General features: G+C 60.8%; 1 protein-coding gene across 6 annotated transcripts; it reads right to left on the reverse strand.

Moving 5' to 3' along the window:
- Positions 1-1,131: 1,131 nt before the first annotated feature.
- UCKL1 (uridine-cytidine kinase 1 like 1) lies at positions 1,132-26,987 on the reverse strand. 6 transcript variants are annotated; one of them, XM_054173576.1, is made up of 15 exons: positions 26,920-26,987; positions 17,513-17,706; positions 16,628-16,734; positions 16,274-16,444; positions 15,980-16,051; positions 13,842-14,031; positions 12,834-12,895; positions 7,905-7,924; positions 5,539-5,637; positions 4,936-5,029; positions 4,601-4,663; positions 3,518-3,640; positions 3,105-3,212; positions 2,541-2,697; positions 1,132-1,372 (listed from the first exon to the last, which is right to left on the reverse strand). In XM_054173576.1, exons 1-15 carry the CDS (start codon positions 26,967-26,969, stop codon positions 1,296-1,298), a joined length of 1,587 nt encoding a protein of 528 aa, XP_054029551.1. In that variant the 5' UTR covers positions 26,970-26,987; the 3' UTR covers positions 1,132-1,295. The 6 variants fall into 6 exon arrangements, with proteins under 6 accessions (XP_054029551.1, XP_054029552.1, XP_054029549.1 ...); XM_054173577.1 differs by having other exon boundaries at positions 17,513-17,703; positions 26,920-26,986; XM_054173574.1 differs by lacking the exon at positions 26,920-26,987 and adding an exon at positions 22,465-22,733 and having other exon boundaries at positions 17,513-17,703.
- Positions 26,988-27,223: the final 236 nt, after the last annotated feature.

Raw genomic sequence — 27,223 nt, forward strand, 5'->3', positions numbered from 1 at the left:
CTGTGCCTCAGGGAAGAGTCACGGGAAGCAGCTGTTTGCTGTCACCACCCCCTCCCCTTTCCCACCATCTCTGCCCCTTTGCCACCCCACCCACCCCATTTCCCCCCTTTCCCCCCTCAAACCCAGGGCACCTGTGCTCTATTGGAGTCTCCTCCCACCCCAGGTGTGGCCACCTGGCCCTCCCCACCCCCTGCCCTATTTATTCCCCACGGGGAGAGGCTGCCGCCCTAAGCTGAGCCCTTCGGGGCTGGAGGATCCTCCTCTCACCTCAGGTTAGTGCCCACAGTGCACACTGGGTGCTGGTGGTGGTGACAACAAAGGCCGGGGGGCCTGGTGGCCCCCCGGCTGTTAGGGCCCCCTCCAATGCAACAGCTCTTGCCGTTGCCTGCGCCGGTATGCTGCACGGGTGTGGGCTGGGGCCGTTGTTGTTGCAGAGCTTACAGGAACGCTGGTTTGCATTTAATGAAAGGTTTCTTTGTCCCAGGTCCATTAACTGTTTGACTTTTAGGTGCCTGCATGAAACTCCTCAGTATGTTCCTGCCCCTTGGAAGTACATGCAATGAAGCTGTGAATTAAACCAGCCCTTGGTGCACAGCAGCTGTTACCAACCCTCCCAGCCTGTGTGTTTATGCAGTTCGTGATTCTCTCTCAGCCTTAGCCAGACCATCTTCTGTCGTTGTTGTCATGTATGTGTTTAATGGCTTTCTGCTGTAAGGTTTCCTCTCCTTCCCCTCACCACTGTGTCTCCAGAGGCAGTGGGAGCTTCACCAGGATTCCCCCCGCTCCCCACCGAGCTGCTCAGCAGCTTTGGAGCCTCCGCTGGACCCTCTCCAGCGGTTCCGTCTCTCCTGAAGCAGCGAGCCCGGCGCCGGACCCGGCGTTTTGCTTCTGGACGCCCAGCACACAGAGCAGCTGCTTTCAAGAAAACCACAGGAAAAAAAGTTTATTCTCTTCCTTTATAAAATATCTGCAATAAGTTATAGAGGCAAATCTTTAAATTAAAATAAATTAAGAGGACTTTGGGCCGGGGGCCGGGCGGAGCCCCGGGGCCGGAGGCCGGGCGGCGGCGCTGCGGACCGGGCGGCGCCCCGGGGCCGGGGGCTGCCGGGGGCCGGGGGGCAGCCGGGGGCTGCCCTGCGCCACAGCTCTGCTTTCTCTGAAAAAATATTGCCTTTGAGGCAGGTCTGCAAAAAAATATCTATGCTGGCTGAGGAGGAAGGAGACATCTGCGATGGACAGAGGGGTTAAGGTGCAGTGCCGAGGCTGCCTGGAGCTGGCGGCGTCTCCAGAGCCAGCTAAGTGCTAAGAGCATCTTCGTCGTCGCTCCAGTCGGGAGGAGCGTCCGTCCCGAAGTACCGATCGCCGAAGTTCCCTGTGGGAAGGTAAAAGAGAGCCTCGGGCAGGGTGCAGCTCTGCAGGGAGCAACAGCAGTCACAGGATGGGTTGGGCTGGAAGGGAGCTCCAAAGCTCACCCTGTCCGACCCCCTCTGCAGCAACCAGGAGCATCCTCCACAGCCTCACCTTGAGTATCTCCAGGGAGGGAGCCTCAACCTCCTCCCTGGGCAACCTGTTCCAGTGATCCACCACCCTCAGGGTGCAGAACTTGTTCCTAACATCCAAGCTGGGCACATGCCCTCCAGCCTGGCCTGGCTCCATCAGGTGAAGAATTTATCTGGATCTACCTGAAGGGAGGCTGGAGTGAGGCCAGTGTTGGCCTCTTCTCCCAAGTAACTAACTGAGGTTGTTTAGTCTGGAGAAGAGGAGGCTGAGGAGAGACCTCATTTCTCTCTGCAACTCCCTGAAAAGAGGCTGGAGCAAAGTGGGAATTGGCTTCTTCTCATGTGCAGCCAGTGACAGGACAAGAGGAGACAGCCTCAAGCTGTGCCAGGGGAGGTTTAGGTTGGAGATCAGGAAAACTTCTTTCCTGCAGGAGTGGTCAGGGGTTGGAGCAGGCTGCCCAGGGGCTGGAGGAGTCCCCATCCCTGCAGGTGTTCAAGAGGCATGTGGATGTGGCACTCCAGGACGTGGTTTAAGTTGAAGGTTGGATCTCAAAGATCTCTTCCAAAGTTCATGAGTTCCCTGTGATTCTCCCCAAGAGCTTGAACACCTCCAAACCTCAGAGCTGGAGCAGCCTGGAGGTTGTTTTTGCACCTCATGGCCAGGGTGTCCCTGGCACAGCAGAGGGGAGAGAGCAGAACAGAGTGAGCTTGTTTTGGAGGAGCTTGTTCAAGGTAGCAGCTTAAGGAATGAGGTGGGCACAGGTCTGCTCCAGCTGTCCCAGCCCAGCTTCTCCATTTGGGGCTGGAGGAGGCTCAGGGCACATGGCATGGCTCCTTCTGCCAGCCAGATCTGGCTGCCTGACAGCTCTCAGAGCATGCATCTTGATCCCAAATCCACGTGGGACCCAGCAGAGGCAGCAGGTGCCTGGGTAAAGTAAGGCCAGACCTAAAGCTGCTGCTGCTGCTAACCAGGGCTTCACCTCCTCTGGTGAGTGAGTCAGAACCAGGGATCCCTGATCCCATTCCCAGCCAGACACTCACCAATGCCAGGGATTATCCTGAAGAGGTCATTCACCTTCTTGTCCACAGCTGTGGTGATGATCTTCACCCGGGGGAAAGCATAGGCCACAGAGTGCACTCCCATCTCTGCCATCAGCAGGGACAGCAGGAAGATCTTATCCTCTGGGACATCATGATCCTGCAGGAAAGGCACAGGGACAGCTCAGGTGAAGGTCTCTGTGGCAGCTTACAGCCCATGCCTCCAGGGAGCGGCACTCAAGGACCTTCCTGGAGACACTTTTCTCCTTTCTGGCTAGCTGGGGGCCAACCAAGAAGCCAGCTGGGGATGTGGTTAACACCCAGCTCTGGAGCCAGCTCAGCCTGTGTTGTCCCCTGGGCCAAGAAGCCAGCCCCACCCAGGCTGGCCCTGCAGAGGGAAGGGTGACTTGGTCAGCGCCTGGTTAAAGCCCTCCCAGCTCATGAAGTCACCCACAGCACCTTCCTTCTGAGCACAAAGCCATTGGTGTGGCTGGTGTTCTGGGCATTGCCTGGAGCACAGCAGCAGCCCCCCCTGCAAAGCCCCCCGCTCAGCCCCCCGCTCCCTACCAGCAGCACCCTGACTGCCATCATGGCTGCGGCGCCCGTGGAGACCGTGCAGTCCATCAGGATGACGTGGTCCTCGCTGATGTCCTTCGGCAGCCGCAGGTAGTGGAGCTGGGCAGCAAGGAAGAGAGGTCAGCACAAGGGCTTGCAGGCTGAAGGGGAGTGGAGCAGCCTGAGCCCTTCTCCTCGAGAGGTGGAGGATCTGTCGTGCATCTCCATCTCTGGGACCCCAGCTGCCAGCAAGCGCTCGGAGAGCAGAGCAGCCCCCGTGTGCGCCAGCATGCTGGTAAAGCCCACTTGAGAAGCTTTCAAAGCACTCTGTGCACTTACCCCCCACCAAGACCGACTCTCAGGCTGCTGAAGAGCTCTCAGGAAGTACCTGAGATGCCCCCAGCAGCCCGGGGCTGGGGCTGTACCTCTGGCTCCCCTGTGTTGCAGTTGGTCTGGATGAGGATGGTCCCGATGCGGACGTCCTTGCAGACCGCTCGCAGCGCCGGCTCCATGGTCTCCCCCGCTCGCAGGATGGACACCCCGGTGATCTGCCACACACAGCCAGGCTCAGCAGGAGCTGCTCACCACCCCAGTGTGCCCCTGGGCCTCAGTGGGCAGCCCTGAGGACCCTCCCTCCCAAGGGGTTGTGCTGCTCCCGGTCCAGGCTGCCTTCCTCAGAGGCAGGGTGGCAGCGGCACAGCGACGTTGCCGATGCCTGAGGAAAAGCTTTTGGACTCTGAGGGTGCTGGAGACTGGACTAGGTTGCCCAGAGAGGTTGGGGGTTGGATTAGCTAACCTCCATAAGTCCCTTCCAACTCCTCCCATCCTCTGACTCTGTGACCTGCCACATACCCCAGTGACACAGCTCATCATACTCATGGTGGCAGGAACCAAACCCAGGCCTGAGGGAAGTCCCAGGAAGGCCAAAGTGTCACAGTGTCACAATATCAGTAAGGTTGGAAGAGACCTCAAAGATCATCGAGTCCAAGCTGTCACCACAGACCTCATGACCAGACCAAGGCACCAAGTGCCACATCCAATCCCCTCTTGAACACCTCCAGGGATGGTGACTCCACCACCTCCCTGGGCAGCACATCCCAATGATGAATGACTCAGTGAAGCACTTTCTCCTCACCTCCAGCCTAAACTTCCCCTGGCACAGCTTGAGACTGTGTCCTCTTATTCTGGTTGCTAGCAAGAAGAGACCAAGCCCTTCCTGGCTACAACCACCTTTCAGGTCTCCTCTGAGCCTCCTCTTCTCCAGCCTAAGCAACCCCAGCCCCCTCAGCCTCTCCTCACAGGGCTGTGCCCAAGGCCTCTCCCCAGCCTTGTTGCCCTTCTCTGGGCACCTTCAAGTGTCTCAATGTCCTTCCTAAACTGAGGGGCCCAGAACTGGACTCAAGGTGTGGCCTAACCAGTGCAGAGTACAGGGCACAATGACTTTCCTGTCCTTGCCCTGCGCCCACAGGGCAGAGTTCAGCTGTAGGTACCTTTTGGCTGCCACTTACTTGCTTCCCACTGTATGTCCTCCCTTCATAGTCCTGTCCCTGGGGGGTCTGGACAGTGCAACTCTGCAAAAACCACATGAGGAGCATCAGCAGGGGCTCTGCCCTGGCCCTCAGATGATGCCTGGTGCCAAGGAGCCAGCCAGCTGGGGGCTGGTCTGGACCCTTGGAGACCAAGGCTGGACACAGAGCTGTCACCCAGGGCCATGCCACTGCCTCATGGCCTGGGGGAGCACTTCTAGGAGGAAAGGGTGGCCATGTGAGGAAGGTTGGAGAAGGTTCAGGACCTCCTGGTAGTTCTGGGTTAGGAGCTGGAGGGGAAGCAGAGCTGAACCCACCTGGAAGGGGAGCAAGGAGAGCGCGTGCTCGATCAGCAGCCGCATCAGCCTCTTGGAGTAGAAAATGAACTCATCCCTGCTGGTCTCCTTGTTCCTGCAGGGGAAGGAAAGCAGCTTCAGCTGTGGACCAAGATGTGCCCCAGGAGATGCTGACAGAGGTCAGGAGCTGCGTGGGAGAGGACAATCCCTGCCCCTGAGCAATCCTCAGTGTCCTGTTGGCATGGGGGCCACCAGCTGGAGGCTGGCAAGACCACGGAGCACAGCTCCTGCCTGCGGGGTCTGCTTGTCCCATGGCCCAGTGGTCAGGGCAGACAGCTCCTGAGCAGGGCCTGTAGGGACAGCACAAGGGTGATGGTTTGAACCCAAAGGGAGAAATGTCTGACACTGAGGGTGGGGAGAGCCTGGCCCAGGCTGCCCAGAGAGCTGGGAGCTGCCCCATGCCTGGCACCACTGCAGCTCAGGTTGTTTGGGCTGGGAGCAGCCTGCTCTGGTTGGGGATGTCCCTGCTGAGCTCTGAAGGGTTGGACTGGAGGAGCTCTGAAGGTCCCTTCCAACTCAAACCACTCCATGATGATTCCAGCAGCCACGGTGCAGGGGCTTTACCTGATGATGGTGTGCATGCCCCTCACCTGAGGGGTGCTCTTCAGCACACTGAGGGTCTGAGGAAGAGGGTGGCACTGGTGGGCAGAGGCCAAGGCAGCCCTGTAAAGCAAACCCATGGTCAGAAGGTCTCAGGACAAGGCTGCCCAAGGGCTGGTGCACAGCACACGGCCGGAGCCATCCTCCCAGCTGTCACCTTGCACTGAGGCACACTCCGGAGCCACCCAGCCCTGCCTGCTCCTGGCACAGGGCTCCCATGAACAGGGCAGGGAGTGAGTGGCCAGTGGAGCCAGGGCAGCTGCTGGGCAGCTGCTGGGCACCTGCCCTTTGGTTGGCCCAGCCTGGTTTCCAGAACAAAGATGGAAAATCAAATCAAAGCCTTCTCCTGCTCGGGAGCCTGGCAGCGGATCCTGAAGCGGGGGGAGGAGGAGCTCTGGTGGTTGTCTCTGACCTACAAGTGCTAGGTGGCACCAGGAATGGCACAGGCAGCCTGGCACATGGCTCAGAGGGGAGCCAGGCTGCAGGGAGCCCACTTCAGAGGGTGCCTGCCCCACTGAGGGATAATCAGGTCCACAGCAAATTGGGAAGGAGCTTCAAGCCTTTCCGGCTGGCCAGGCCTGGCTCTGTGTGACTCATCAGAGCTCAGAGGGCTGGAAGCTATTCTTGGATCAAGGGAACACCACTGATGGGGAAGTGCACAATGGAGCCCCATTAGTCACCCTGCTCTTTGAGAGCAGCAGTAATGAGATGAAGGCCACAGCTCTCTGGGCTTCCAAAAGGCTGGGCAGGATGGGCGAGCAGCTGAGTCTGGGAGGAGGGCTGGGGTCTGAAAGCCACACATCAGCTCACACAGGTGCCAGGGGCTGCCTCCCAGCAGAGGTGCTGGGAGCAGGAGAAGAGCAAACAAATGGAAGCAGCAGGTGATGAAGACTTCAAATCAAGCAGAAACCTGTATCAGTTGCACAGAGACACACAAGCAGAGCAGAAGACAGAGGAGATGACTGGGTAGGAATGGAGGAAGGCAAAGCTAGAGGGTTTGAGACCCCCATCCCCATAGCCATCTCCTGGTCTTGGCTGACCAACACCAAATGAGACATTCCCAAGGCCTGGAGGTACTTCAGGGCTGCTCCTTGCTGCTGCCAGCTCTGGTCCTGCAGAGCAGCACAGAGGCCCTGTGCAGGCAGTGCTGCCAGGAGCTGGGAGAGCTGGAGGCCATGGGGAGGGTGGGGACCAAGCCCAGCCTGCTCCTGCTGCCTGCAGACCCCACTGCATGTTTGGGATGAGCAGCCCTCAAGGTCCTGGGCCTCCTGTCAGTGGAGCAGGTTCACTCTGTTAACCACAGCCTGGCCTAGATGCTCTCAGAGGTGCTCCTGCTCTAGCAGCTCTGTCCTCAGTCCTTCCCTCATTGCTCCTCCTGCTAGACCTGGCCCAGGACAGACCCTGAGGGCACAGCCCTGCCTAAATCCCTCCTGAGCCCAGTGGTGCCCAGTGGCAGTCCAAGGGGTAACCTGAACATAAGAAGCTCCATCCCAGCATGAGGAGCAGCTTCTTTAATTTAAGGGTGATGGCACCAGGGCAGGCTGCCCTGAGCAGTCTCCATCTCTGCAGACATGCAAAGCCCTCCTGGACATGCTCCTGTGTGACTTTCTCGAGGTGCTCCTGCTCTGGCAGGGGGGATGGACTGGATGATCTCCAGAGGTCCTTTCCAACCTCCAGCATTCTGTGATTCTGCCTTTAGCAGACACTGCTCTGGGAGAGGAAGAGCTCAGCCTCCCAGCACCATGCCACACACCCGCTCCTGGCCCCAGCTGGGTTTGCCAAGGTGGCAGACTGCTGTCCCCCAAACTGGAGGAGCTGGTGGGCACAAGCCTGAGCGTGTCTGGGCACCTCCCTCCCCTCCCTCATGCCACATCCATGCCATGGGAGGGGCAGCCCCTCTCCTGCCCTGCCCTCTGCAGTACTGCCAGTGAGACACGGTGCCACCTGGCTCCTGCTCCCTGCCAGCCATGCCAGCAGGTGCTCCTGCCTGCTGGGAGCACCTCCCCTGCACCCCCAGCTGCCAGCAGGGCCTGGGAAACGCTGTCAGCAGTTTGTCCCCGAGCTTCCCACACCTTCTGGTGACACCAGTGCAGGGACAGGAAGGTCCCAGGCAAGCTGCTTGCTGCTGTCCCCACGGTGCTCTCTGGGGGGCCAAGAGCAGGTCCTGGGTTTGGGGTGGGGATAAAGATGCTCTCTCAAGTCGTCCCACCCCAGTGGGGCCCCGAGAGCCCCAGCAGAGCAGGGCCCTGGGGGCTGGGCTGGGTTAGTAGCGTGGCTCACACGGTGTTAGTGTCCCCCCCAGGCACTGCCAGCAGTGGAGGTCTCCTCACATATCCCAGCGCAGCTTCCTCTGGTCACCGAGGGATGGTCAGGGGAGACAAGACAGCAGACACCAGAGTTTAAGGGCAGAGGGACAAAGGTGACATGAAACAGAGGAGAAAGCACTGTCATTAGTCAGAGTGTGGGAAAGTCCCCACTGATCATCGGGAAGAGAAGGCTCCAGGGAGACCTCGGAGCAGCCTTGCAGTACCTGCAGGGAGCTACAGGAGAGCTGGGGAGGGACCTGGACAAGGGCTGGGAGGGACAGGAGGAGAGGCAATGGATTGGAGCTTGAGGAGGGCAGGTTGAGACTGGAGCTGAGGAAGAAATTCTTGGCAGTGAGGGTGAAGAGACTCTGGCACAGGCTGCCCAGGGAGGCTGTGGCTGCCTCCTCCCTGGAGGTGTTCCAGGCCAGGCTGGATGAGGCCCTGAGCAGCCTGGGCTGGTGAGAAGTGTCCCTGCCCGTGACAGGGGGCTGGAGCTGGATGAGCTCTAAGATCCCTTTCAACCCAACCCATCCTGTGCATCTCTGCCTCTCTGGCTGCTGGACCTGCCCAGTGTCCAGGCCATTGCCAGGCAGACTCCAGCCCTCCTCTCTTGGTGGCCAAGCAATGTCACAGCTCCATCCACTCCCACCACTCCAGAGGCATGGCAGGGGGACGTTGTCCCATCCCTGTCCAAGGTGGTGCCACAGCACCAGCTGCAGCCCTGGGAGCCCAGAGGGACATGTCCATCCCTCAGCCAGGGCTCTGCTCAAGGCCAAGCTCCATCTCACCTCCATGCAACCAGCTCGTGGGCTCCCAGCGCTGCCCAGCTCCCTGCACACTGGAGCCAGGACCTGCTCAAGCCTCTCAGAGCCCAGCAGGCCAAGAGCAGTGGGCACAGAGGGAGAAACCTGAGCCTGAGCTGAACATCACCGCTCACTGCCTGCCACCAGGAGCTCCTGGGCCTGCCCTGGCATCACCACCCCTTGGAGAGGAGGCTGCAGAGAGCAGAGCTCAGCCTCTCCAGCACTCATGTCACCAGCAGGAGGGATGGAGCAGGTCCCTGCCACCACAGCCCCAGGGTGACAGCAGTGAGAGCAACGTTTCTGCCCCATCCCCATGAGGGGAAAGTCAGGTGGGTGGCCATCAGCACACCAGGAAAGCTTTGGGGACTTATTTTGCTCCCCCCCAGAACAAAAGCTTTAGAGGAACACAAAACAAAAAACCAGCCAACAACAAAAGACCAAAAAAAGCCCAAACCAAAATCCAAAACCAAACAGGAGAGGAGAAGACAGAAAGAGAGAGAGAGAGAGAGAGAGAGAGAGAGAGAGAGAGAGAGAGAGAGGTGCCCATGTCTGAGGAAGGCTTCAGGGAGGATCCTCAGCCCTTTGTGGAGCAAGCTATCAAGCAGGAAGCAGACAAGAGGCATCCAGCTACAAAGGAGCTGCTGCACTCCAGGCATTCCAAGCACGTGGAGCAGCTGCCTTTCAGGGCTGACATTTCAAACAAGGGCTATCAAACCCTGCCAGGGCTGGTATTTAAAGACACAGCTGGCAAAGGGCATGCCAAGCTGATGGAGACCTGGGGGGGGGATATTGATTGGTGAAGGGAGTTCTACTGAACTGCTGGAGAGAGTCCTGCAGAGGCTCCTAAGATGCTGAGGGGCCTGGAGCAGCTCTGGGAGCAGCAGAGGCTGAGAGCCCTGGGGCTGAGAGCCTGCAGAAGAGCAGCCCCAGAGGGGACCTCAACAATGCTCAGCAAGAGCTGAAGGAGCTGTGGGGGGCAAGAGGCTGGGGCCAGGCTCTGCCCAGTGGTGCCCAGGGACAGGACTGGAACCCAGGAGGTTCCATCTGAACAGGAGGAGGAAGTTGTTTGTTGTGAGGGAGCAGAGCCCTGGAGCAGGCTGCCCAGAGAGGTTGTGAAGTCTCCTGGTGTGGAGAGCTTCCAACCCCCCCTGGGCACTGTGCTCCTGGGCAGGCTGCTGTGGGAGCCCTGCTGGAGCAGGGCTTGGCCTGGGTGAGCTCCAAGGTCCCTTCCAACCCCACACAGCTGGGATTCTGGGGTCACCTGTGCTGAGTACCACTTGGATTAAAGAGGAGACCCTCTGGAGACAGAGGAATTCTCCCTGCACACACACACAGATCTCCACAAACACATTTTTCTTCCAGCTAACGTTATTGCTGCCATTTTTTACCACCACAGCCTTCTCCCCAAGCCAAAGCCCTCCCCACCTGGACTTGCAGACACAGCAGGAAGCTTTCTCTGTGTGGAAGTGTCAGGCCCCATGGTGCTCCACAAGCACAGCGAAATGAAATGACTCTTCCTGCTGCTCAGTCGAGGGCAGGGATGGCCTCAGCAGACATAAAGCAGGAGCAGCTTCCTCCTGCCCACCTCAGGTGCTTCAGCAGCTTGTTGTGTGCTGAATGTAGATTTTAAAGTTACTTGAGTTAAAAGTATGCTCAGACTAGGAGCAGGCTGCCCAGGGAGGTGGTGCAGTCCCCATCCCTGGAGGTGCTCAGGAAGCCTGTGGCCATGGCACTTGAGGCCATGGTTTGGTGGCCATGGTGGTGCTGGGCTGAGGGCTGGACTTGATCCTAGAGATCTGTGATTCTGTGCAATGATGGAGGTCTAACTGCAGAGCCATCTGCAGCACTGCAACCCTGCTGCTTCCTACCACCCCCCTGGCTGCTTCATGGAGCCAGAGAGCTCAAGTCCCACCTACATCCCCTGCTGAAGAGCTCAAACAAGTCAACACACTTGACAGCAGCCACCTGCAGGTACTGAGGAACTCCACAGCCTCTGGGTTAAGTCTTTTCCTAGTCCCCAGGGAGCTGCTGTCTAGACTTTAGACACTGCAGGAGACTGGGGACCTCTCACCATGCTGAATCTGCCATGCTCCTCTGAGGTGCCAGCAGGCACAGCGAGGGGCCCTGGGCTCTCACCACCCTTGAGCTGCTTTGGTTCATCTGAGAACTGCTGGTGAGTGAAGTTTAATCACCACAGAGGGAGAGTGGCTCTGAGCAACTGCTTGGTTTAGAGGCTGAGGGAGATAAAAGGCAACTGAGGCTGAGAGATGGCAAGGTTCAGCCTGGAGAGGAGATGGCTTCAGGAAGACCTCCTGGTGGCCTTGCAGTGCTCAAAGGGGTCCACAGAAAGCTGGGGACAGAGTTTTGAGCAGGGCCTGTTGGGACAGCACAAGAGGTGATGGTTTGAACTCCAAGAGGGAGATTGAGAGAAGAAATGTTTGACACTGAGGGTGGGGAGAGCCTGGCCCAGGCTGCCCAGAGAGCTGGGAGCTGCCCCATGCCTGGCACCACTGCAGCTCAGGTTGTCTGGGGCTCTGACGTCCCTGCTGGCTGCAGGGGCTTGCACTGGATGAGCTTGAAAGGTCCTTTCCAACCCAATCCTTTCCATGATTCCATGACTCCCATGATGCAAAACCTCCCCTGTTGTAGACACCCAACCAGCCTGGCCCTGCCTCAGCTTGAGGGCTCTGCACTGCAGCTGGTGGGATGAATACATCCCCGGGGAGCAGCTCTGTCCCTGCCGGTCTCAAAGCCAAGGACATCAGCTGGGAGTGTGATGGGGCCACCTGCAGTGCAGGGCAGGGTTAGGCCAAGCAGTGCCTGGCCCTGGCAATGCCTGGGGCTGCACAGACAGGACAGTTAGGGCTCTTACCTGACACTGAGTTCACGCTGCAGCAGCAACACAAAGACACAATGCAACCGGCATTAAGCATTGCCAACACCAGGGGCGTTGCAAGACAAAAGAAAAGGAGAAATAGGAATATTTTCCTGCATTCCCAGGTAGCCTTTTCCCCCTTCTCCCCTTCCCCAGGTAAATAAAAGCCCCCCAACTCCAGGCCAACCCCTTGCCTGCCTCACTGCAGCACCCAGCCAGATGCCAGGACCGGGGCAAACAGCCACGGCCCTCCTGCTCGGTGCCCTCCTTGGCCTGGCACCAGCAGTGCTGCCAGGGCTCTGGTCCCTGCTCCTGTCACTGAGGGCTTAGAAACCAACTTCCTGACCTGCCCAGAGCTGGGTGCTGTAAATCAGGGCAGGCAGCAAGCCCTGACCACAGCCCTGCAGAGGGTGGGATGCTTTCCATCACAGCCTTGCACCAGAGCAGGCACTCCTGAGGGACAAAGCTGTCCCCTGCCAGCTCCACATCCAGGGGCCTGGCTCCTGCCATCAAGGAGCTCAGAGAGGCCTGTGGAAATCAAGCCCTTTGCTTTCAGGTGCATCCATTCTTTCCACCTCCCAGGACATCACTCTGAGCATCTCCACAAATCAAGCAGCCAGGGGGTGGGAGGAGGTTGTGCTCCTGAGGGAAGAGCAGCAGACAGCAGTGTCATTGGAAGGGTCCCTGGCTCAACACACTGGTCAAGGACTGAGCCAGGCCACACAGAAGACAACTTGATGGGGAAGTGATGGAACACCTGCTGGGGACAGGGCTCAGGCTGGGGGTCAAACATGAGAAGGCTTTGGGTTTGGAAACCCATGGGCTGCACCCAGCAAGTGGGAAAGTGGGGTGCTGACTGACAAGGCTCTGCAGCAGTGTCTGCAAGGGGGTGAAGAAGAGAAGTCAGAGGAGAAGCTGAAGTACTGCAGGGTTTGGGGTGATGCCAGCCCTGGGAGGGCTGCAGGCAGGGAGGGCACATCCCTGGGATCACTCCAGGATGGTTGGCTTGTCCCCAGAGGATTTGCTCTCCCAGGAAGAGAAAGAGGCTGCTGCTGGGCCACAGCTTGCAGAGGAGCCTGGCACTGACCAGAGCAGAAGGAGAAGGCATTTCCTTCACTGCAGTGGAGGGAGCAGGGCTGGGAGAGGCTCATGGGGACAACCCCATGGCTCACACAGCAAGAAGCAACCTCAGCATCCAGAGTGCTGCTCCCTGCAGCATCACAGCTGCAAAGGCCAACCCCAGCACTAACACCCAGCTGATGAGGAGCCTCTTACCTCTTCCAGCTGGCTGTGGACATGCTGGACAATCAGGTCGATGGCCACTGTGTTTCCACTCCCTGGAGTGCACCAAAAGCAAAAGAGACACAGCCAGGTCAGGACCACAGTGCCTGGGGCACGTTGCCTCCTCCAGCTCCTCACATCACACCCCAAACAAAGCACCATGCAGCAGCAGACATTCATTTCATCCCTGCTCTTACTCAGCAATCTGCTGTTGACTGTCTGCAAGTGACCTCCAGCTTCTGAACTGCTGAGCTGTGGGAGCTGTGGGAGCTGTGGGAGCTGTGGGAGCTGTGGGAGCTGTGGGAGCCGTGGGAGCTGGTAGGGCAGGAGGTTGAGGGATATGACACAGAATCAGGGAATGGTTTGGGTTGGAAGGGACCTTTCAAGCTCATCCAGTCCAAGCCCCTGCAGCCAGCAGGGACAGCTGCAAGCAGAGCAGGTTGCTCAGAGCCCCAGACAACCTGACCTGCAATGGTGCCAGGGATGGGACAGCTCCCAGCTCTCTGAGGCTCTCCCCACCCTCCGTGTCAAACATTCCTTCCTTCTCTCCAGCCTCAATCTCCCTCTTTGAGTTCAAACCATCACCCCTTGTCCCAATAGGCTGTGCTCAAGTCTGTCCCCAGCTTTCTGATGGGTCCCTTTAAGCCTTGCAAGGCCACCAGAAGCCACAGAAGCCTTCTCCAGGCTGCACAACCAACTCTCTCAGCCTGGCCTCACAGCAGAGGGCTTCCAGCACTGCCAGCACTGCTGTGGGCTCCTCTGGACCTGCTCCAACAGCTCCAGGTCTGTGCCATGCTGAGGACCTTCCCCTGGGAATCTGCTTTCGATCAGTATTTGGAGAGACTCAACTGGAGAGCCCTTCCCTTTGGCACAGGTCAATCACCCTCCTGCCCTCACCAGCCAGGGGGCAGAGGGGCTTGGCCAGCAGACCGAGGGCAGGGGGGGAGGTCTCTGCGGTGCCAGTGAGGCTGCTGGGAGGCGGGGGCAGGGCCGGGCAGGTACCTCTGGGGACGACGATGTCGGCCAGCCTCATGGTGGGCTGGATGTACTGATCAAAGGCAGGCTTGACAAACTTGTTGTACTGCTTGATGACGCCCTCGATGTCCCGGCCCCGCTCGCTGATGTCCCTGCGCAGCCGCCGCACCAGCCGGATGTCCGAGTCCGTGTCCACGAAGATCTTCAGGTCGAGCAGCTGGGGACAGAGCCCACCCATGAGCTGAGCCCACCCATGAGCTGAGCCCACCCGAGAGCTGAGCCCACCCATGAGCTGAGCCCACCCTGAGAGCTGAGCCCACCCGAGAGCTGAGCCCACCCATGAGCTGAGCCCCCCCGAGAGCTGAGCCCACCCGAGAGCTGAGCCCACCTGAGAGCTGAGCCCACCCGAGAGCTGAGCCCACCCATGAGCTGAGCCCACCCGAGAGCTGAGCCCACCCATGAGCTGAGCCCACCCATGAGCTGAGCCCCCCCGAGAGCTGAGCCCACCCGAGAGCTGAGCCCACCCTGAGAGCTGAGACCACCTGAGAGCTGAGCCCACCCGAGAGCTGAGCCCCCCCGAGAGCTGAGCCCACCGATGAGCTGAGCCCACCCATGAGCTGAGCCCACCCGAGAGCTGAGCCCACCCTGAGAGCTGAGACCACCTGAGAGCTGAGCCCACCCATGAGCTGAGCCCACCCTGAGAGCTGAGACCACCTGAGAGCTGAGACCACCTGAGAGCTGAGCCCACCCGAGAGCTGAGCCCACCCTGAGAGCTGTGGGCTGAGCCCACCTGAGAGCTGAGCCCACCCGTGAGCTGAGCCCACCCATGAGCTGAGCCCACCCGAGAGCTGAGCCCACCCTGAGAGCTGAGCCCACCCGAGAGCTGAGCCCACCTGAGAGCTGAGCCCACCCGTGAGCTGAGCCCACCCATGAGCTGAGCCCACCTGAGAGCTGAGCCCACCCGTGAGCTGAGCCCACCTGAGAGCTGAGCCCACCCGTGAGCTGAGCCCACCCGAGAGCTGAGCCCACCCTGTGAGCTGAGCCCACCCGTGAGCTGAGCCCACCTGAGAGCTGAGCCCACCCTGTGAGCTGTGGGCTGAGCCCACCCGAGAGCTGAGCCCACCCGAGAGCTGAGCCCACCCTGTGAGCTGTGGGCTGAGCCCACCCCCACCAGCAGGCACTGGAGTGGGCTGCCCAGGGAGGTGGTGCAGCCTGGTTTGGATGTGGTGCTTTGGGGCTGTGGTTTAGGGGTGACCCTCGCAGAGCAGGGTTCTGGGTTGGCCTTGGTGATCCTGAGAGGCTTTTCCAACCTGAATGTTGCTGAGGAGATGCCAGCAGGAGGCTGAGCCCTGTGCTCAGCACGGTGCCAGAGCTCAGCTCTGCTCCAGCCTGCAGGGAGCTTTGCCTTTGCTGCTCCTCAGCGTGACCCGGGCTGGTCCCTTGCCGCCACCGGCCCCTGACTCTCAGGTCTCCCGAGACCTGCCCAGCTCCAGCTCCTGTCTCAGCAGGGTTTGGAGCACCTCTGAGCAGCTCCAGCACTTAGGCTGGGCGCTATTTGAGAGAGAGAGGAGCAGAGAAGCGAATGCCCAGGGCTTGGATCAACAGGCTTGACCGGGAGAGTCGGCTCCTTGAAGCTGGACACGGCGGCTCCCTCAAGACCCTGCCCCTAACGGTGACAGCCAAGAGCGGGGCTGCCCAGAGGGCATTCCTGGGGGATTCGCTCAGCTGTCCACTGGAGGTCATCCTTGCTCCAGGAAAGTGCAACTCGAGTGCTCGCTTGGCAGGAAAGGAAAAGCTCTAGCCCGAGTCTAAGCCTGAGCGTGGCTCACTCCCTCCTACACCGTTTCTCACGTGTCCAAGTCACGCCCAAGAAAGCCTGGAGCGCTGCATGAGTCCACCCCAGGAACACCCCCAGGAGCACCCCAGGAGCACCCCAGACCAACCCCCACCTGGCTCCAGCCTTCTTCCAGGCAGTTACAGAGCCAGGGCTGCCCTCATCCTCCCCCAGGCTGAGCACCCCCAGCTCCCTCAGCTGCTCTCCTCCAGACCCTTGCCCAGGCTCGGTGCCCTTCCCTGGCCCTGCTCCAGCGCTCAGCGTCCTCCCCGCGGCGCGGGCCCCGGGGCGCAGGGCGCAGCCTGCGCACTGGCTCTGAGCCCCTGCTCACCTTCAGGAGCTCCTTGTCTGCGAATGCCATGATGCCCTCAAAGATAATCACGTTGGCACCATAGAGGGTTTTCTGCAGAGGCAAAGGGGCTGTGGTTGGGCCCAGAACCTGTGTTCAGAGATGCCCCACGCTGGGCAATCTCTCTGGGCTCTCAGTGGCTGTCACAGCTCACCCCAAAAAGCTGCCCCGAGGCAGCCACAGAGCCAAGGGCACCTGTAAAAGGCAGGGGCTGGAGGGGTCCACTTGGCAGCCCCCTCCTCTGCCTTGGCACCCCCCTCCCACCCCGCCCCATACCCATTCCTTCTTCCGGCTGTGGGTGGTGAAGTCATAGATGGGAATCTTCACACTCTTGCCCTGCTTCAGCTTCTTCAGGGTGGCAATGATGAGGTCAAAGTCAAAGGCATCAGGGTGGTCAAAGTTGAAGTCATTGCTGGCTGCCTGCTCCTGCTGCTGCTTGGTCAGCACCTGCTCAGAGAGAGGAGCTTCAGTGCACGTGGCTGACCCCACCAGCTGCCCTCCCCCTCCACCAGCTCAGCAACTTCTCTCCTGCCCCAGCAACCACCTGAGGGGGATCCCAAGAGGCCATCACTACCACCACACCACAAGGGCCACAGCTCTCCACAGAGCCTGGCCCATGTGCAGCCTCACCTTGTAGAAGGAATCCATGGACAGCAGAACCACCCAAGGGACATCAAGAGCCTCAATGATCATGGTGGCCACTGTGGTCTTCCCAGAGGCACTGCCTCCTCCCAGGCCTGCAAGGAGAAGGGGATGAAGCCCCCAGCCCAGAGCCTACCTTTGCAACCACGGTGGGGAGCCCAGGTCATGCTGGGCTGCACAGAGTTGGAGGAACCTCCAAAGAGGGAGGTGAAGGGAGAGACCACCCTTGGAAACATCCAGCACCACCTACTGCAACTGCCAGCAAGGTGCCCAAGCCTGGGGGGAGCTGGCAGGAGAACCAGCCAGGCCTGAATCCCTGGCAGCTTGTGACAAGCAACAAGGGCTGAGGGGACAAGCAGCAAGGGCTGTGGTCTGCTCAGTGCCTGTCAGAATCCATCACTCTCATCTGCAAGCTCCCAGCTTCTGCCCAGCCCTACAGCTCCCCCTGACAGCCCTGGGGACTCTCCTGCCCCATGGTTGGACTCCATGACCTTGAAGGTCTTCTCCAACCTAAACAATTTTATGATTCTATGATCCTGTGCTTCCTGACTGCACCGAGCAGCCTGCAGCCTAGAGCCAACCTCAAGCTTCCCAAGAGCTTACCACAGCTCACAGGATGTCAGGGGCTGGAAGGGACCTCCTCCTGTTGAGGTGGAACCTCCTGTGCTGGAGTTTATATCCATTGCCCCGTGTCCTGTCACAGGGTGCAGCTGAGCAGAGCCTGTCCCTGTGCCCTGCCTCTTGACCCCAGCCCTCAGCCCTCTCAGGCTTCTCTTCCCCAGCTTTTGGGGTAGGGATCTCACCAGGATCTGCTGCAGAGCCACAGGAGGTGCAGATGCCGGCCGGAGCCAGCGGGGTGCTGCCTCCACCCACCTATGACGAAGGCCTCCTTGGACTGTGTGCCATGCTCGTTGTACCAGGGGGGGCGGCCAGCAGTGTAGATGGTCCTCTTGCTGGTCCTCAGCAGGGGGGGCTCAGACTTGCACTGGCTGGTGGTCCTCTTGCGGGGGGGCTTGGCGGTGCCCACGGCAGGGTACAGCCGGTCCAGGGATTCGGCACTGCTGCTGCTGGGCAGGGGCAGAGGAAGCAGCTGCATTGCTGCTGCAGGAGGGGCCCTGCCGGTTCAGGAGGGGTCCTGCTGCTGCAGGAGGGGTCCTGCCGCTGCAGGAGGGGTCCTGCCGCTGCAGGAGGGGCCCTGCTGCTGCAGGAGGGGTCCTGCCGGTGCAGGAGGGGTCCTACTGCTGCAGGAGGGGCCCTGCCGGTGCAGGAGGGGTCCTGCTGCTGCAGGAGGGGTCCTGCTGCTGCAGGAGGGGTCCTACTGCTGCAGGAGGGGTCCTGCCGGTGCAGGAGGGGTCCTACTGCTGCAGGAGGGGCCCTGCCGGTGCAGGAGGGGTCCTGCTGCTGCAGGAGGGGTCCTGCTGCTGCAGGAGGGGTCCTGCCGCTGCAGGAGGGGCCCTGCTGCTGCAGGAGGGGCCCTGCCAGTGCAGGAGGGGTCCTGCCGCTGCAGGAGGGGCCCTGCCGCTGCAGGAGGGGTCCTGCCGCTGCAGGAGGGGCCCTGCCGCTGCAGGAGGGGTCCTGCCGCTGCAGGAGGGGTCCTGCCGCTGCAGGAGGGGCCCTGCCGCTGCAGGAGGGGTCCTGCCGCTGCAGGAGGGGTCCTGCCGCTGCAGGAGGGGTCCTACTGCTGCAGGAGGGGTCCTGCCGCTGCAGGAGGGGCCCTGCCAGTGCAGGAGGGGTCCTGCCGGTACAGGAGGGGTCCTGCCGGTACAGGAGGGGTCCTGCCGCTGCAGGAGGGGTCCTGCCGGTACAGGAGGGGTCCTGCCGCTGCAGGAGGGGTCCTGCTGCTGCAGGAGGGGTCCTGCCGGTGCAGGAGGGGTCCTGCCGCTGCAGGAGGGGCCCTGCCGCTGCAGGAGGGGTCCTGCCGGTGCAGGAGGGGTCCTGCCGCTGCAGGAGGGGTCCTGCCGCTGCAGGAGGGGTCCTGCTGCTGCAGGAGGGGCCCTGCCGGTGCAGGAGGGGTCCTGCCGGTGCAGGAGGGGTCCTGCTCCCAGGGCATGGCAGTGGGGCCGCAGGAGGCTCCGCACTGTGCGGGTGAGGGAGGCAGTGGAAGAGGGGGAGAGGCAGCCATGGCCCTGCTGCAGCACGCCCAGCACCATGCCCAGGCCATGGGCAGCATGGAGAAGGCTCTCACAGCACTGATTTTAACCAGGTGCAGCACAAGATCACTTCCTCCAGCCCTGCTGCCTGGGGAAGGTCCCCCTTCAGCAAACACTTCAGAGGGGTCTCACAAGCACTGAGGGAGGTCACTGAAACCATCCTGATGTGCTGAGAGACCTTTCTGGGGATGAAAGTCACACACATGGGCTACAGTTCAACCATCCTCATTGCCCATGCACATTGAGGGCCTGCAGCAGGTCCACAGAAGGGCAATAAAGCTGCTGAAAGGTCTGGAGAGCAGGGATGTTGAGGAGCAGCTATGGGAGCTGGGGTTCAGCCTGGGGAAGAGGAGGCTGAGGGGAGACCTTGTGGCTCTCTACAGCTCCCTGAGAGGAGGCTGGAGCCAGGTGGGGCTTGGGCTCTTCTCCCAAGGAACAAGTGACAGGATAAGAGGAAACAGCATCAAGTTGCCCCAGGGGAGGCTCAGCTTGGCCATGAGGAACAATTTCTTCCCCTTGAGGGCTGTCCAGGCCTGGCCCAGGCTGCCCAGGGCAGTGGTGCAGTCCCCATCCCTGGAGGGGTTTCAAATCCATGGAGCTGTGGTGCTGAGGGCCATGGGCTGGTGGTGCCCTGGCAGAGCAGGGTTAATGTTGGACTGGATGATCCTAAAGGTCTCTTCCAACCAAAGATTCTGTAACTCCAGGAGTCTAAATGCCTCTCTCTTATCTCTCCTCCCACTGCAGCCCCAGGGGGGGAGAGGAACCAACCACCCTTGGAGCCCTTTCAAGCTTGGCAGCAGGAGAGCAGTGGCTGGGAGGTGATAAGTGGCCTCCGGCCAGGAGATAAGCTGCAGCCTCTGTGCCCGGGCACTGGGGGGGATTATTCACACCAGCTCCTGCCCCTGCTGCAACTCTCCTCCCTGTGAGAAGGTGCAGAGGGCTCTCCTTGCTCCTCTCTCAACCATGACCAGGCTGGAAACGAAACCCCTGCAAGGCCAGAGGAGAAGCCTGGGCACCCAAGGCGGCAGCAGCCTTCGGTGCAGCTCAGCCTGGGCTTTGCTGCCTCTCTGCTATTATGTTGGGGTTTATCCCTTGAAAGGGTTTAAACTGCAGAGCTTTACAGAGTTTGGTTGGATTCTAAGCTGGGTTGGAATGAGATTAATTCCACTCCCTCCCCCACCTCTCTTTAGAACAGTTCAGATAAAGATCAAAGTTTGAGACCACCTCCCTGGGCAGCCTGCTCCACTCCCCCAGGAAAGGAATTGTTCCTCATCTCCCCAGGCACATTTTCAGGCCATTTCCTCTCACCCTGTCACCTGATACAAGGGAGAAGAGACCACCCCCCCCCCCCAGCAGCCGCCGGTTGTGGTGGTCTCCGCAGCAGCACTCCGCCAGGGCTAGCTCCCAGCGCGGGGCTGACACCAGCCGGTGCACAAACAAAGTCCTTGGGGCTGCATCCAGGCAGGAGATGACAGGCACGCAGTTGTTTACCAGCACACCAAACGGCTCCTTTCATCCACGTCCCAGCTCCCCTCCCGGGACCCGGCTTGCTCAAGAGCGCTGCCGGCCGGGGCCGCTCGGCCGCCGCTCCCCCGGGAGCGCAGCAGGCTCCGCGCAGCGGAGCAGTGCCTGGGGACGGCAGGCGGCGCGGAGCTCCCCTGCGCCAGCCTCAGCGCACTCACACCACGATTCACAGGTTCGTGGAGTGGTCTGGGTCGGAAAGGACCTCCGAGATCGCCCAGTTCCGAGCCCCTGCCACCGGCAGGGACACTTCCCACCAGCCCGGGCTGCTCGACCTCATCCAGCCCGGCCCTGAACACCTCCAGAACCTCCCCGGGCATTCTGCATGCTCTAGTGCTGGCCAAGGCCATGGTGATGTTGACTGAGGTCACCAATCCTGAAATGACTCCAAAGTGGACAAAACTCTGGGATTTTTTTTGCAGCTGGAGTGGAGCCCAAGCCCAGCCCACAAGATGCTGTGGCCAAGACCATGATCTGCTTGCTGTGGTGCAGACCAAGGTCATGGTTCCCAAAATGACTCTGAATTGGGCAACACTTTGGCTTTAGAAGCCAAGTGAGGGTTGACCTCTGTCAGGACTTCTATGGTGCCTTCAGTCACCAACATAACCTCGCTCCTGGCTGGGGTTCATGGGACAGTAGGGGTTGGAAGGCACCTCTGGAGATCATCCAGTCCAAGCCCTCTGCCAAGGCAGGGTCACCCAGAGAAGGTCACACAGGAACACATCCAGGTGGGTTTGGAATGTCTCCAACCTCTCTGCTTGGACCCCAGTCTCCAGCTGTGTGCAGTCCCACAGGCTGTGGGCACAGCTGGCATCCTGCTGCCCCGCACTGCAGGGCACCTGCAGCACACCGAGGTGGTGACTCCCAGCAGCTCCATGCTGGAGCATCACTATGGGGCACAGGGACCCATGTGGGACAGGCTGGCAGAGGGACAGCCCTCGGTGAGAACAGAGCCATCCTCCCCCCTGCACACCTGGGGCTGCTCTTGGATGCAGCAGGTGGATCCCTGCTTGGCCTCTTCCCATCCAAACACCTCTGGACCTTCACCTAAACTGTTCCTATAGACACCAGGTCTGCACCCCCTGCACCTCCACAAGGCCTTCACGCTGCCTCCATCACCCTTCCCGTTCCTCTGGGACGAGCAGGGCCATGGGGAGGCCTCTGGGACTGTCCTGGAGCCCTCCAAAGGTCACACTTCTTCTCCTAATGTTACACTTGAAGGTTTGTAGATGTTTGCCAGGGTCCCCTTGCCAGCAGGGACTCTCCCTGCCTCCACAGGAATGGCTGATCCCTGATCCTATCCTCCTCAAAGCCATCTCCCATTGCTGTTCCTTCCCTGCAGCAGCCACAGGTCCTGTGCCATGCCCTTACCCACAAGGAAAAGCCCCAGAGGAAGGGGGCTCCCCACCTGCACCTGAAGCTATCACCATTGCCATAACCCAAGCACAGTCCTTGTCCCAGTCAGACCCCCCCAGCCTTCCCAAGCAGAGTGGCACCCCCTGCCCCCCGAGTTTCAGCAGCACAATGCCACAGCAAGGCAAACAGGGAGGGAAATGTCTGGAGTCTGCCTGTGCTCCTCTCCCAGCTCTGCACCCCAGAAGGGCTTCTCCAGCCCCATGGGCATGCTGGCACAGATGAAGGAAGTGTTTTCCTCCTGCTTCCCCCAAGCATGGGGATCAGAGGGGCACCTGGCTCCCCTCCCCACCACCACTCTGACCCCTGTGCCCTCCAGGTTTCCCACATCCCATTGCTCCCTGAGACCCCCAACCACCCCAGACCCGTGCTGGGCTGGGAAGGGGGAAGGCAGCAGCTCCCAAGCTGGCAAAGCCCCAAAGCTGAACTGTGCAAACCCAGAGCTGCCCTCAGCAGCCTGTAAACAACACGAGCAGGCACCCAGCCCTGCAAACCTCCCCACCGCGTCCCCAGAGCCTGCAGAGGCACCGGGCTGGCTCCATCCTCCGTCCCTGGCTTCATCCCCTGGGAAGCTGCTCCTTCCCCCGGCTGCTCCTTGCGCTGTCACAGCCCTCAGCCAGCAGCCGGGAATCGAAACTGAAGGCGCAGGGCTGAGGCCACCGAGGGCTTGCTCCAGCGAGCAGGGACCGCAGTCCAAGCGGTGGGAAAGAGGGAAACGCCAGGCACGGGCAGAGAACTCACCCAGGGTCCGGGCCGAGGGCCCAGCAGCCGGAGATGCGGACGCTGGCGAAGGCTGGGGGGCTGCTCATCTCCCCCCCAACGCTGCAGGTGACGGTGGGCAGGGGGTGTCACCCTCAGCCCCTGCTCACGCTTCAGCTCCTAGTCCCCAGCCTCCTGTCGCTGCTGTGCCAACGGGGGGCCCCCGGTGCGCCCCGCGGTGAGCAGCCATGCACGGCACCGTGCCCCCCAGCATGGGCACTGCGGCGCCGGGGGTGACAGGGAACACCCCCGGCAGATCTTGGGGGGCGGGGGGGGGGGAAGATGGAGGAAGGAGGAAAGAGCAGCGGCAGGGGAGTGTCCTGCGCCGGGGGCTGCGGAGCGGCCAGGGCGCATAAGAGGATAGCTTAGCCCAGAGATTACGCTCATTACCTGATATTAATAGCACTGCCTTGATTAAAGAGAGGCTGGGGGGGCAGGCGGGGAGCCGACACCTCCCCTCACCGCCCCTCGCACAGGCAATAAACACTGGGCCCCTTGGCCACCGTGGACCTGGGCTCTCCTCGGAGCTTGGGGGCCCGTGGGGGCTCCCCCGGTAAGTGTGCGGCTGCGAGCTCCCAGTACCCTGGGGAGGAGGCTGCTGGGGGCAGCGGGGACGGTGCTGGGACAGGCATGGAGGGGGGACCCGGTGGGGAAGAGGCTGCTGGAGAGGCAGAGGGGATGGTGCTGGGACAGGGATGGGGGGGGGGGCAGCTGGCACCCCACTTGCAGCCGATGGAGCTGGCAGGGACAGGGTTTGGGGTGCTGCTGGCTGTGCCTGGGCTGCCAGTGCAGGACTTGTCCTCCATCCCACAGGTCCCAGAGGCAGGGGGTCCTGCTGTGAGCCCCCCACCGTTGCTTAGCTCCTTAGGGACGAGCTGCCCCTCGCTGTCCCCTCGGCCCTGCAGTAAACAAGTAGGTGAAACTCAACACTGGTGGCTGCGGGTGGCTAAGAATAGCCCCTGCCTGCCCGGGGCCCTGCAGCCTGCTCCCTCAGCCTCCCCCCTGCCAGCTGCCCCTGTCCCCTCCCGGCCGTTTCAGCTCCTCTCCCTGGCAGCAGCCTGGCCGGGGGGGCAGGGAGCCCGGGCACCCAGCACCTAGCAGCCCTCAGGGGAAGCCAAGCAGCAGAGGAGGGGCAGGATGCCGAGTGGGGCAGAGCAGCACCCAGCACCCACGATGGGTGCTGAGAAAGGGAGGAGGTAGCAGAGGGGACACCAGAGCATCAGGCAGCAGGTTCTGAGGGCACATGGCTTGTCATGATGAGGTCTTGGGGCTGCCAACTGGGCCCCCAGCCCACCCCAGCATGGTGAAACCTTCAGTGCCCCCACTGCAAGGGGCTACAGGGAGGATGCTCCTCCTGTACACAGCACCAAGCAGGGCTGAACACATGGAGATGGGACCAGACTTGAGGAGACCTTTTCTCCTCCTCCCCAAAGCACTGAGGCTCTTCCAGAAGTGGGGGACAAACGCTGTATCCTGGTGTCCTCAGCAACCCCTACTGAACATGCAGCACACCAGACACAGCCCCTTCCTCCTGCCCAGCCCTGGGACCTGTGGAGGAGAACATCACTCCAAGATATGTCTGGAGGAAAACAGCACTGCTGGAAACCAGGGAGCAGGGACTGGCCCTAAAGAGGGGCTGGAAACCAGGGAGCTGGGACTGGCCCTAAAGAGGGGCTGGAAACCAGGGAGCTGGGACTGGCCCTAAAGAGGGGCTGGAAACCAGGGAGCTGGGACTGGCCCTAAAGAGGGGCTGGAAACCAGGGAGCTGGGACTGGCCCTAAAGAGGGGCTGGAAACCAGGGAGCTGGGACTGGCCCTGAAGAGGGGCTGGAAACCAGGGCTGATCCCTGCGGAGGGGCTGTGAGAGCAGTGGGATGGGCCCGGGAAGGTTTCAGAGGTGCCTTGTCCCCGCTCCAGCCACGGCTGCTGTCCCAGCAATACTGATGAAGTGAGTCATGATCAAAGGGACCTCTTCCAGCCTGGGAGAGCAGCCTGGACTCATTTTTCCCTCTCAAAGCTCCTTCTGAAGTTTAAAAATACCCCCCTCTTCCGCAGCCATTTCTATTCTTCTCCGAGAAGAAAGGGGATGAGGAACCTGGCGGTGAGGAGCCTGAGCCCCAGCCCTGGCCACATTGTTCCTGCTCCCATGCTCCCTGGAGCTGCTTTTCCTGCCTTTGTTCAGAATGTCCAAGCCATGGGAGCAACTCTCCCAGCACCTCACCCCACATTCCAGTTGGGACTGCCCACACCAGCTCTGGACCCTGGAAGTGACCAAACCTTCCTCCTGGCACCCAGAGCTCTGTGAACCCCAGCATCCCAGCGTACTGGGCTTGGGAGGGACCCCTGGAGCCCACCCAGCCCAACCCCCTGCTCCAGCAGGGCACCCACAGCAGCCTGCCCAGCAGCACAATGGCCGGGGGGGGTGGAAGCTCTGCACAGAAGGAGACTCCACAGCCTGCTCCAGGGCTCTGCACCCTCACAGCAAGGAAAGTTTCTCCTCATCTTCAGCCTGAACATCCTGAGCTCCTGGGAACCCATGGGTGCATGGAAGCCAAACCTGCTTGCCTCTGTCTTTGAGCGTGGTCTTGGCTGGGCCTGACCTGCATGAGCCAGCCCTGAGCTGGGCCTGACCTGCCCTACAGCATCTTGAGCTTCAGCTGAAAGCCCTGCAGCTGTGTGGTGCAAACCCATGGAGACCAGCACCAAGAACCCCTTGTCCAAAGACCAGGGTGAGATGGGGCTGGAGCCACCACTCTGTGAGCAAGCCAGGCTGGAGAGTGTTTCCTCCAGGGAGCCCACAAGGAAAGGCTTCAGAATGGGACAGAAGAAGCCAGGAAAGGGATGGAGGAACCCAGCCATGGGATGGAGGAACCTACTTACTAGCCCACTGCCAGCAGTTCCAGGGGTGCCAAGCCACTGCCCAGCAGCCCCATCTTGCCATACCCATGCCATGCAACCCCCCTGCACATCCCACCTGCTCCTCCCCAAGCTTTGCCACCACGCTGCCCTGGCCAGAGTCTCCCCCATGGAGCAGGATGGAGCATCCCTGGGCAGCTTGACTGGGCACCTCCAGCTCCCAACAGGAGAGCCACAAACACTTCCCTGTTCCAAGCCCTGGCTGCTGTTCATGCCCAGCGGCAGCAGTGCCAGGGGCTCAGTTACACAACCTCCTTACTCAGCTCCTGCCCCACCACCGTTACTCGAGGTGGCTCCTTCCTCCCCAGCCCATCCTCATCCTCCCACTGCTGACTCACAGCCAGCGGCGATGCCATCGCGGGGAGCTGCCGAGACCCAGCAGGCTGGCACTGACTCAGGCAGAGCTGGGGCGGGGTGGTGCTGTGGGGACACCCAGGTGATGGTGCACCACAACCAGGCACACTCACAGCCCCACAACCAGCTTGGTCCCTACCCCAGTGGCTGATGGGACCCCCACGGGCAGGGACGGTCACCTCACAGCCAGGATCCCCTCTGCTCTGCTGCTGCGGGAACCCCACAGCCACAGATGCTCACAAGCCTCTGACCAGGCTTCCCTCCACTCTGGTGATGCTCCAGAGCCAGGTCCCAGATGTTTGCTGTCTGGGGGCTCCAGAGCCAGGTCCCAGATGTTTGCTGTCTGGGGGCTCCAGAGCCAGGTCCCAGATGTTTGCTGTCTGGGGGCACTCTCCTCCATGCCTGAGGGCTGTGGGGAACAAGGGGGTTGGATGATGACCTTTGAAGGTCCCTCCCAACCCCCCAACCCCATTCCATGCTTTTTATTTGGGTAGTAAACACCATCTCCCCCAGCACCTTGTGCTCACTGTGGGTGCTGTCCTTCATCCACCACCCAACTAATGCTCCCAAAAGGAGGGAAAAGGGGAAAACAACCACGAAAAATGAGGGAAAAGAGGGAAATTAAAGAAGGAATAAGAATAGCTTGGGATGAAAAGAGGGGAAAATGATGGGAAGCAGCCACAGAGTGGGATGAGAAATGGAGCTGCACTTCATCCACTACCTAATTAAAGCCAAAGAGAGAGGGAGGGAGGGAAGGAGAGAGAGGGAGGGAGGGAAGGAGAGAGAGGGAGGGAGGGGGAAGGACAAACAGGAAAACAACCAGCAAAAAAAAGGATAAAAAAAGGAGGGAAAAAGGAAAACGAAAGAAGAAATGAGAACGGTTTGGAAGGCAAAGAGGGAAACGGGAAGCAGCTGGGGGGAGCGGGACAAACCCGGGGAAAGGGGCTCTCAGCGGGGGTTAAGGAAAGGAGGCAGGGATGGATCAGCGAGGCCCCACTCGCGGAAGTGGCATCGTGGGACGGGACCGGGATCGCAACGCACCGAGAGCGGCGGCTCCGGGGCGCTGCGATCCCGGTCCCGTCCCAGCAAACTGCTGTATACTGGAGGCAGGGAATGGTGGTAAGGGGTGGGGTGGGGGCGAGGGGTGGGGGTCCTTGCTGGATCTTACCTGTCACGAAGCTCCTCCGGAGCCCCCTCGGCCACCGGGGCCGCGGCCATGGTGCTACCGGGGGAGAGGCGGAGATGGAACCGGCGGAGGCGGTCCCGGCGCGGAGCTCCCCGGGACTTGTAGTACGGGATGGGGCCGGGGGGGACGCGACGTAAAGGGGGGCTATAGCGGGGGTCAGGTGCGTGCTATAAGGGGTACGGGGGTAGGGGTGGGTGTAGGGGGAGTGCGGTGGGGGGCAGGTGGGTGATTTGGGTGCGGGTGGGTGGTATGAGCATGAGTGGGTGCTGGGGGGGACAGGTGGGTG

The sequence above is a fragment of the Dryobates pubescens genome, chromosome 26 (genome assembly GCF_014839835.1).
Source record: "Dryobates pubescens isolate bDryPub1 chromosome 26, bDryPub1.pri, whole genome shotgun sequence".
NCBI lineage: Eukaryota > Metazoa > Chordata > Aves > Piciformes > Picidae > Dryobates > Dryobates pubescens.

Coding starts and splice junctions, on each gene's coding strand:
- UCKL1 (XM_054173572.1), bottom strand. CDS start 22,532: ATGAGCAGCCCCCCAGCCTTCGCCAGCGTCCGCATCTCCGGCTGCTGG. Junction 5,638..7,904: donor AGGAAGCTGCGCTGGGATAT/GTGAGGAGACCT, acceptor TTTGCTTTACAG/GGCTGCCTTGGCCTCTGCCC. Junction 3,213..3,517: donor GCAACACAGGGGAGCCAGAG/GTACAGCCCCAG, acceptor CTTGCTGCCCAG/CTCCACTACCTGCGGCTGCC.